Source organism: Anoplolepis gracilipes, chromosome 4 (assembly GCF_047496725.1).
Source record: "Anoplolepis gracilipes chromosome 4, ASM4749672v1, whole genome shotgun sequence".
Taxonomy (NCBI): domain Eukaryota; kingdom Metazoa; phylum Arthropoda; class Insecta; order Hymenoptera; family Formicidae; genus Anoplolepis; species Anoplolepis gracilipes.
The window spans coordinates 3671532-3683167 of record NC_132973.1 but is presented as its reverse complement, the minus strand read 5'-3'; the positions used below and the strand labels follow the sequence as shown (position 1 = coordinate 3683167).

The following is an 11636-nucleotide window of genomic DNA, read 5'->3' as shown; positions in this document are numbered from 1 at the left end:
ATTTAAAGATAAGAATCGTAAAATGTATAATATAAAAAAACTATTTTTATTGCTTGCTTATTTAAAGCTTATTAAGATTAGATTTTATTTTATATAGATATTATTTGTCTAATTTTCATATATTTTTTAAATTTTACTTTAGATCCGGTAATTAAAAATTTTGTGCTCTCAATTAAAAAATAGTAAATATATAATTTAAATAAACAAAGAAGTCGAAATGTAATACAAGGTATTGTGTTAATTAAATTTAAGAATAAAAAAATATAATTATTATTTATAAATATTGCAATAAAGTAATATATAATTCTTATCAACTATTTCTACTTTTTAAATAAAATTGCACTAAATACATACTCGATAAATAATCATTTTCTCGATATGTTTACGAATCATTTATCAATTACTAATAATCGCGAATTATTTATATATGATTATGTTTTCTACAACAATATTTGTTGCGATTGAATGTTTCCAGAATAAATAATGATACACGTGCATACATTACACAAAAAACAAATACCAAGCGTAAGCCAGCCAATTCATTATTGTCATAAGATATTTAATTTGCATTTTATTATGAAATAAATACATTTGATATATTTATTATCAAATATAATAAATCTCACGTACATATTTCTGTATTTGTCATGTATTTATTTTGTTATTACAGCTATTTAAATATTCTATTCTTTTATATTAATTATAAATAAATTTTGAACCATTATTGCACAATTTGGGCTTTGTTTTGTAAGATTTCTTAACGCAGTGTCACCTAAGGCAAAATTTAATTCTACTTGATTGTGAGCATTACAGTTATGTTATAATTCAATTTTGCTTTAACTAGCAAAACAGGAGAATAATAATACAAACACACGAAGTAAAACAACAAACTTCATCGAGAATGAGTTAATTCTGAAAATGCTGTGGAAATGTGTTAAATGTGTATATTAATAACTGTTATGATTTAAAGACGCAATTAAATACATATATACATATATAATATACAATAGATGTGTATCTCCAAAATAAAATATTTAATATAACCATTAACATGGATAAGAATATCGAAGATGATAATATGCAGTCTCGTAGAAGAGGTTATTATTCAAATATTATTATGGGTGAGATTTCAGTTCAGATAGTTATTACATTTCCAATTAAATGGAGATCGAAGTAAGAGTCTGATTATATCATATATTAATATTATATATATTATATATTAATCATAATTTTATAAATTGTGCAGAAGCTAAAACAATTGGTTTTCTACCAACTGCTTCGAGAAAAACTAATTTAATGTGGCAGATTCGTACGGAACATCATATTCCAATTATGAAAGATATTAAAATTCAGGAAACACACACTTATCTCGGTGCAGCAGAGCGATGGATGATATTCCCCGAAGATAAGTCTATCGTATGCAAATACATAATTATGCACAAGTAATTTGCTTCTATTGATCTGATTAATGTTTTATTCAATTTATTTTAATATATATATATATATATATATATATATATATATATATATATTATTATGCAAAAATAATTTGTTTTCAGTGATTTGATCAATGTTTTATTTAATTTGTTTTATCAATTTAACATGTATTTTTGTTGATTTTATATGTAATGTATTATAGAAATATGTTTATTAAATTAATTATGGTTTATAAGAACTAAAAAAATTTAATTACATAAAAAAAGTTTATTCTAAATATAAAAATAAATATTTAATGCATTGTCAAAGACTAAAATTCATTATTGCTATGTTTTAATCGATATTTTTTATTTTTATTTGTAATATTTGCTTAACATTTTTTATACTTCATGCTTTTATTTTATAACAAACACACTTAAATTCTTGGCCAGACAATGTTCAACAAAAAATATTTAATATTTAAGAATTTCTGAAAGTTTATTTCTTTGAATTAAGGCTTTTCCAGCGGAGACATTTCTACCAAAAGTGCAAATGGAACATACTGTTGGACCAAAAATTTTGCCGCGCAACGTTGAAATGGAAAGAAAGCGAAGAGCGTACAAGAATCTAAAAATAGAAGACGCTTTAGAAACGCAAGGTGTCAAATCGTATGACATGTTACCGCCTGAGAAGATTCGTGCGTTGCTTTCCTACGATGAAAAATACGATTTGTACTCTAAGGCAAATTACTTACCATTGGAACTATTTGATGACGAGGAATATGATTGTAGGTGAGAATTATATTATTTTATAATAATATAATATTTAAGTTTGTTTTCGAAAAATTAATACTACTTAAATAGTATTTGTGTGTTATTATATTTGTCTGTATAACTCATTAAATAAAAATAAGGAAAATCGAAAAAAATAAAATTTTAAATAAGAAAAATTGCATATACTATATAAATAAAAAATCTAAAAATTGATTAATGATACACACAAGGCATATTAAGAATATGCATACTAAAGTTATGTAATTAAGAAAAAGTAAAATAGTATAAAAATATTTTTTGAAGAATTAATTAAGTAAACTTACTAATCAAAAGAATTAATTAATGAATTAAAACAAATCTTAAGCAATTTTTAATGTAAAATATGATTTATCATTTTTAATCTATTGTCATCTATTGTCAAATTTGCATATATTTGACATAATGAACATTGCAAAAATTAATAAAATGTTGTAAAGAATATGTATGATAAATCGAGAAACTATCTCGTATTATTAAAAATATAGATTATCCAATAATGCGCATTGTCATTTAATTAACTCAATTATTATTTGTTTTAATTTATTTAAAAATGCTTATGTGTGTGTATTGCAATTACTTAGTAAGAATTTGTGTAAAGAATATCATGTTATATAAAATTGTTGAAAGTAAGATATTAATGTATAAACACGAAAACTTTTGTGTATGTAACACGAAACAAGATGACAATTTATAACTATAAAATATATTTTACTCTATTAGCGGTATTATGCGATGTAAAGCAATGTTACAATAAACAGAGTAGAACAGAATTAGGTTACAGAAACTTACAACTCAATTTCGTACTTCTATAAAATTTTGACGGTAATAAATTCCAGAAGCGTAGCTTCGTACTAGAAGGCAATATTTAGGTAAATTATACCAAATACAGGCTAAATAAGTTATGAGTCGAATATCATATCTAAAGCTCTGACATTAAACAGGCTTTTCAAAGTTTTTACGTTATAAATTATTAAAAGCTTTACATTTATTTATGTATATACATGCGTAATAAAATTTAAATTTAAGCAATAATATAGATATAAAATTTATATTTAAAAAATAAAAATTTATACTTATAATTTATATAAATTAAAATTTATGTTTTGTCATTTGTTTAAAAATTAAGGTCTCTGCATCTCTTTTATATATGTAAGCAATATGTTTTTAATAATTAACTTATATTATTTATATTAACTTATATTAATTTATATCGTAAATTTTTTTAATGTCAATTAATAATACATATTGATATAATATCATTTTTGTAATTATTAATACAATTAATATGTAATTATTAATTTATAATATTTTGCAATTTGATAGAACGGCAGATGAATGGATAAAGCTTGGCATCATTGATGGCGTTCGTTATCCGTTACCAGCCACAGTATTTGTCGAAAAGATTCTACACAAAGAACGAATATTCGATCGTGACGATAAAACGTTGAGTAACTTGTTTGGTTGGTTTCCTGCTGCCGTTATGGATTACGATAACAAGCGAAAACTCTGGACTGTCCTCACTTTGGACACTTTTAAGCGGAAATTCCTTTTGCCCAGAATATACATCCGATTCTTTGGAGAGGATCCCAAGATATTTGCTCAAAGAGTAGCTAATGCTGTCAAACAAAGACAAATTGCTGAAGTTAAAATTAGGTTAATTTATATATTTAAATATAAACTTATTTATTTTAATATAAATCTCTTTTGAGAGAGAAAAAGAGTACTACAAATTAGTAATTATTTTATACAAAGATCTGAAGATCTATATATCTAAGGATAATTCTATAAAAAATATTTTAATAAAGTCAATAATTATATCTTGCATTTTATTTTGAAAAATGCAATAACATTAAATATATTGCTAACATTAAATATATACTAAATTAGAAAGAAGGCGATTAAGAGCTGAACGCGGATGATTATGCGTCGATTTCGTAGAAATTAAATTTTTTCCACGAAATTGATTGGTGCCCTGTGCAAATTCTAATTTAGTTATTTATATATAAAGAGCTTTATTTATCTTAATTAAATATATAGTTTTTAAAATATCTCGCACAGTAAATATAAATATTTTTTATTAATATTTATTATATATATTTCAAAGATCTGAAAAATCTATCGCTAGATATATATATGATAAAGAAGATGATAAAGATAATAAAAACTCTGAATAAATACTTTTTATATGTTTTTGTAGATTTAATGCAAAGTATTTTTAAGTTTATAATATTCTCACGCGATATTTAAATGATACATAGATATCACTTTTATTTGGACTGCATACTGGTAGATGGTTTGCCAACACTCGATGAAAAGCAACAGGAAGTTATAATTCTATCAGCTACGCGACAAGGTTCCATGAAATGTGAATTTAAACATCTTTCCAGAGTAAGTAATCATATCTTATAGTACTTATTTACTCTAGTTATTGAATTTTTAATATTTAAACATTTAGTTAATGGATGAAATTATTTTGGAGTATCGCCGAGTTATGTGCGATCTTATGTGGAGACCTCTCATAGAGAAACAGCCGGAAATATTTAATTTCATTATGTGGGAAGAAATCAATGATATCCAAGAATTTGACATACCAAAGATAGGCAAGATTTGCACTGAAATGAATGATTTTACGGTATTTATGATAGATTTTTTTATGACATTCGCGTTTGACCTGCATTTTAATCAAGAATTGTTTTAAAATATTATTATAGAAAACGAAAAATTTTTTCCATTGGATAGTATTATATGTTATACCGGAAGTATACGAAGCTATGCAGTGCGTAGTCACCGAATGTATTCACGTATCGAATATGAATCTTTTTATCCCAATTTATGGAAAATCTATATATTTGTCGGAATTCGAATCGCAACAGCGTCAAGAAACTGGAATAGTGATAAAGTATCTGAAAGAAACGTGGGTGGAAAAGATCACGCAATCAGTCAGATTGTGTTTAAGAGATATCGGAAAAGGATGGTTTGATCTTGAGCAACGAAGGCATGATGTATATGATGTAATGAAATTGAAACGATTCATGAATCTTATTGCACATCGAATGCAGGTATTGCATTACAAAAGAAATTTTATTATTATTAAGAAAAGATTAATTGCACTTTATAAGAATGTTTAGATTGTACAATATACATATTATTATAATGAAATATGCTTAAGTATTTGCACGATTATTTTAAATTATTATGTATGTTTATAATTATGATTTAATATCTGGTTGTATGTATAATTGAACTTGAATTAGGTAAATAGAAGATGAGGAAATTAAAATAGAATTATCGATTATGTTAAAAAAAGTAACAAAAATATTTATTATAAAAAAGAAATAAAAAAGTCAATTCAAATTCATATTCCAAACATTTAAAATTTCAAACATTATTAATAAGAGCATAAACTTTATAAAATATACACAATTATTCAAATAATAAAACATTGATTATAATACATAATCAAATTATGTATTATAATCAATGTTTTATTATATTTTAGTATATTTTATAAAGTTCATGCTCTTATTAATAATGTTTGAAATTTGCAGATTATGTACATAAATTATCAATTTACAAATTAATTATATAACGTAACTAATGAAGATTCCGAATTTCCGAATTTTATAATTAACATAATGATTTCGTTTTTTTTGAAGGCTCACGCACTGAAAATGTTATTCTATTTTTTTCGATGCACTATATAATGAGCAACAAAGATAGAATAATGCTTTCAATTTATGAGCCGTCCAAAGAAACCCGGTAATATTCTATTTATTATCTAGAATGCGCTTCAGAATTTAGTGGAGAAATCAATTGCTCTGTATTTAGAAATGTTGGAAACTCCAGCGCTTTGTACATTAAATATAGATGAAAATTTTATATGGGGAAACGATCTCGTAAACACGCAGTTTAAATCTCCAGTAAACCCTATTTTCAATATTGATATTACAATGAATGATAAAACTGCATATTACTTAACGGATTTTGAATCGTTTGAGGTATAAACATTCAATTTCTTGTATTAATATAAATTACATTAGTTTACAATTTATTTTATAATTAAGAAGTATTTTTAAAGAAGCATTCACGTACATATTTAAAAATATATTTATGATAATTAGATCGATTTTATTGTAAATTTTATTATAAATTTTGGACATAAGAATTAAACATTTGACAAACTAGTTTATTAATTTTCAGGAAATTATCGTAGAACTGTTAGACAATTCCTTGAGCCAATGTCATCAAATTAAACAGGTTCACCCTTTCTTGCTACCCTTCCTGAAGTTTCCCAAAGATTTGTATCTCAGTTCAATCGGCTTACTGGAGGAGCAAGTTTGCGAAGTTCGCGCTCGTTTGAGAACCGCTTATCAAAAGTCCGTAGTACCCCTAAAGGCATACGCGAGTGAATATCAACAGCATTTAGAAATTTACAAATTGAACGTCGAGAAATATGTGGAGTGAGTATAGATCGCTTTGGGCGATATTACGCCATTTAATCAGTTTTGGACATTTTTAACTCTTTTTCTCTCGATTCTTGACAAAATGGAATTTATTATAAAACTCTGTAAATACTGATTATTTTGTCTAGCCATTGTCTCTTGCAGGGATTTCAAAACAGAGGATCATACGGCCGCGGAAGTCAAAGATGAAATATCCTTTCACTTCAAGATGAAATCGATTCTCGAAATGACGCTGCCAAAGAATATTGTCATAGGACCCTTCCGCGTGAATGTCAAACCGCTTAGACATCTCTTGATACAAAAAAGACAATGTGCCTCTTACTAGACTTAGTACATGCTCGAGAGCCTAGACACAAGAAATGAGCATTTGTATACTAATTGATTATCCAGGTACAAATGATGGAGAGGCGAGGCGCCACGCGATATCGAACAGTTATTCGAGGAGCAGGACTGGATGGAAACTATACCGTTAACGGTGAAAGCTCTGGATAAAAGTGTACAGAAATTAAAGCACGAGTACGATATCTTCGATCACTTTTGGTGGAATCTGTCAGATCAAGATTTCGAAGCCAAATGGCAAGCTATCGGTTTTCCTCGGCAAATACAGTTACATGTAAGAATCAATTGCATCTTATAGTACAAAAACACATTAGTGTAATCATCAATCAAAATATTGTTATATAATCAAATTTTCTAAATATAAAATATTGATATCTTTAAGTATTTGTTAAAAATTAAATTATCAAATGTTATTAATATAAAGAAAGAGACAAAAAGAGAGAAAGAGAGTGCTACTTAAAGTTAATAATAAGAGAATTTTTAAATTCTATATAATAAAATTTTTAAAAATGTATATAAATAATTTTTAATTACTGTGATTTATAAATAACTGTGATTTAAAAAATTTATAGCTATACAAATATAATGTTTTATACATAATACTAAATAATATTAAAATGTATTTATATTTAATCGCGTATCTATATTTCTAAAATAATATATGATTATTTTATGTAATTATATACATATGTGAATATATTTAAAAAAAAACACATGTTTTTATAATATTTACATTTTATCGTATATTATGCACAGGTAGAAAAAACTAAGGAACGTTTTGTGAATGAATATGAAAAATTCCATAAGGCGCAGATACAGGACGAAATTCTACTTACGGAGAAAATCAACACGCTCGTGGGAAATGTTACAAATGTAGCGTTGCAAACGGATATCAATAAAATATTTGAAATGGCCATAGAAGTAAAGAGGATTTCGAAAATGATAAAGGATTGCCAAGAATCGAGCTTATTGTTGAACGAGCGACAGAAATTGTTCGACATGAAAGTGGTGCCGTTTGAGCAATTGGACCAATTGATGAGGGAATTCGAACCGTATCAAATTTTATGGATTACTGCATCCGGTAATTACTCGTAGATGAGAGAAATGTGTATTACACAAATTACAAAATTTTAAAAAACTTTCCTTTAAAATAAAATAATAAGATTTAAGTTTTAAAACTAATTACAGAATTTGACATTTATATGTGTGGGTATGACATAAAATTTAATAATTTTTTTTCATTAAATCTCATATATTTATAATTATTTTTTTCTTTTTTTATTTCTCTATTATATTTTTTATTATTCTCATTTTTATTTTTTATTCTATTTTATTTTATATGATTGCAATTTTGAATGATAAAAATTATATCGTTAAATATCATTAATGTATGTAATTAATTAATAATTAAGTAATTATTTGTTATGTTATTAACTTGACGCTTCTTCAATAAGTCAATATTTATAATTAAACCAAATATTTGCAATTCTTATATTATATTTACAATGCAGATTGGTTAAAATGGCAAGAAATATGGATGGACAATCCTCTAATAAACGTTGATGCTAATCAAATTGAAAGTATGGTTACTGATATGCACAAAGCTATGTCACGTTGTGTGAAAATATTTCAAGAGAATCAAAGTAGGTCGACGTTTCGTTTAAAATTCATTGACTTTAGAATGCATTATATTTGCAATTTATAAGGAAACCGACATGTAATCTAAAATAATTAATAACTCTTTCACAAATTGTAGAGATAGCTACCATAGCGCTCACTATAAGAGATCAAATTGAAACATTTAAGCCTTACATCGAGATGATACAGGCTCTGCGAGATCCAGGAATGAAAACTCGACATTTTGAGGCACTTACTAAGCAAATTGGCATACAGATGGAACTCACACCAACTTTAACTTTTAAGAGTTTACTGTTTCTCGGTGTGATGAAATATGAAGATATCGTGAAAACCGTCGCAGATGCTGCAGCGAAGGAATATTTAATAGAGAGTGAATTGGACAAAATGATGACCGAATGGAAAACAATTATGATGGACATTCTTCTTTATAAAAATACTGGTAAAAGAATCTCTTTTTTCTATGCATATGTATTTGTATATTGGATTTCAGCAAATTTTGAAATATCAAATTTTACGTGTATTTTATCTTTAGTTTTGTCATACTTTCATTATATTACAAAAAATGAACAAGATATATATTTTAATAAATACAGAAGAATAATACTTTTGGCATTCAACAAACACTAAAATATCAAATTTCATATTTAGTTCTTTGTATGTGTTTCACAGTAGACATACCAAATTATGAAAAAATATACGTTTTCACAGATTAAAAATTTTATTCATTTTTTTATAATCTTTCTTATTTAGTGATTTATATAAAGATAAATTTGAAAGTATGTGTTAGCGATTGCAACAACATCAATCGCTAACGTATAAAGATAGATTTAATTAATTAAATTTACAATTAAATTAATTTAATTAAATTAAAAACTAAAAATATTTAGTATTATATTATACATTTTCTATTTTTTAGCAATACTTAAACATTATAATTAATATTAATAAGTAACTAATTTAATTAATTTCTGTAATATAAATAACATCGATTTATTTATGACGCGTAATATCTTCACGTATTTATACATATATAGGTACATATATAATAAAGATTTCCGACGAGATTACTACTCTCTTGGACGACGATATACTTAGTACTCAGCATCTTAGTATCAATCCTTTCAAAGCTGCTTTTGAAAGCCAAATCGATGAGTGGGAAGCTAAATTGAGATTAATTCAGGAAGTGATCGCGCAATGGATAGAAGTGCAAAAGTAGCAATTATACCTCAACTTCCGTTTTCCGCTATTAAATATATATATATATATATATATATATATATATATATATATATATACTATTGATTTAATGCAATATATGCACAGGCAATGGATGTATTTAGAGTCGATATTTTCATCAGAGGATATTAATCGACAGTTACCCGTAGAAACGAGAAAATTCAATACAATGCAGCGCAACTGGAGACGAATTATGAAAAATGCATACGATTGTCCATATGTATGTAAAGCCAATTTGATACCTTCGCATATATTTTTCCATTTGCCAAATGCTCAATCTATTGGAACTGCTCGATTTATCGTATTGGAAATTCTACATAAAACACTGTTGAATTAAGAATAATATTTTATGAAAAACGTTTGATATATTAAAAGTAATATTTATTATTTTATTAAATATTATAGAACAGAAATATTAAATTAATTTTTAAATGTTATTGTTAATTTGAAATATACAGTTAAGTAGTTATTGCATTATATTGTTGAATTCATAAATTGCTTATTCCTTTGTAGCAACTTTGATGTTGATGTTATTGTTAATTTTGGAATAAGTAAAAAGCTGTAATTAACTTTATGTAATCAACTCATTGCTATTATATTGATTTCATTTATTGTATGTACATTTTGTAACAACTTTATATTTACTTTTTAATATACTTGAAGAATATATATTTGCAAAGCATTTTGATCATCTTTTTTGTAATCTCATTTTTAATACAATATATAATTATTCTACAATTCTTCTATTTGTTAAATATAATAAATAATTAAATATATATATATATACATAGATATAATTCTTTGACGGAATAAATATATAACAACCTCATCATATTTCACACTAATGATAAACTATTTCAGATAATTATAACGTGCGCAGACAAAGCTTTATTGGAGAGCTTGAAGGAATCCCTATTGATCCTGGAAACGGTCGAAAAAGGTCTTTCCGATTACCTGGAGACTAAGCGAATGATCTTCCCACGTTTCTACTTCCTGAGCGATGACGAGTTATTGGAGATAATTGTCCAATCCAAGCACGTTCAGGCGGTACAGCCACATCTGAAGAAATGTTTTGAAAATATGAGGGAATTGAGATTCGAACACGATCTCGAAATAACGAGAATGTATTCTGCTGAGTACGAGGAGGTGACGTTACGACCGTCGATATATCCCGAGGGAAATGTCGAGAATTGGTTGGGACAGGTCGAGGACGCAATGCGCAATACTTTGCGAGAACTCATCGGCGAGGCTCTCGAAACGGTGGAAACTACATTGCGAAAGCAATGGGTATATATGTGGCCGGGCCAGGTAGTTGTTTGCGGGGGTCAGGCATATTGGACTGCCCACGTGGAGGACGGTATCAGGCATAACACTCTGTCTGATTGTTATAGTCTCATGTTATCACACGTACGTGATATGTAAATATTAAATTATTTTTCCATAAGATAAGCGAGAATAAATATAGACTTGATACATCTTCTGAACGAGTTGAGTAATATCTTTTTATCCAAACCATTTAAATATATCTTTTTTTACTGTTTCTACTTAAAAATTTTGAGGATAGTTGACGTTAATATAATTAATGTAAATTAGTAATTAAATGTATTAAAACATATACAATTTTCTCTTCATTCTTTTCTAAGCTTGCATCTTTTGTAAGGTAAAATATAATAGTTTATTAACCAAATGAATTTTTTTACGCGGCATTTTTCTCGCACACTTGCGTTCTTTT

The 11636-nt window shown here is 26.3% G+C and overlaps 1 protein-coding gene across 1 annotated transcript in view; it reads left to right on the top strand.

The window, feature by feature from the left end:
• Nucleotides 1-1051: 1051 nt before the first annotated feature.
• Nucleotides 1052-11636, top strand: part of LOC140664482 (dynein axonemal heavy chain 1) — a 90824-nt gene continuing 80239 nt past the window's right edge. Inside the window, exons 1-17 of the mRNA XM_072889622.1 lie at nt 1052-1121; nt 1247-1416; nt 1933-2207; nt 3552-3881; nt 4487-4616; nt 4684-4828; nt 4968-5287; nt 6011-6226; nt 6429-6688; nt 6836-6956; nt 7125-7304; nt 7787-8111; nt 8542-8673; nt 8787-9107; nt 9703-9880; nt 9992-10124; nt 10766-11311. Of these exons, the coding sequence (XP_072745723.1) occupies nt 1052-1121; nt 1247-1416; nt 1933-2207; nt 3552-3881; nt 4487-4616; nt 4684-4828; nt 4968-5287; nt 6011-6226; nt 6429-6688; nt 6836-6956; nt 7125-7304; nt 7787-8111; nt 8542-8673; nt 8787-9107; nt 9703-9880; nt 9992-10124; nt 10766-11311 (3852 nt within the window). The remainder of the gene's footprint in view (nt 1122-1246; nt 1417-1932; nt 2208-3551; nt 3882-4486; nt 4617-4683; nt 4829-4967; nt 5288-6010; nt 6227-6428; nt 6689-6835; nt 6957-7124; nt 7305-7786; nt 8112-8541; nt 8674-8786; nt 9108-9702; nt 9881-9991; nt 10125-10765; nt 11312-11636) is intronic.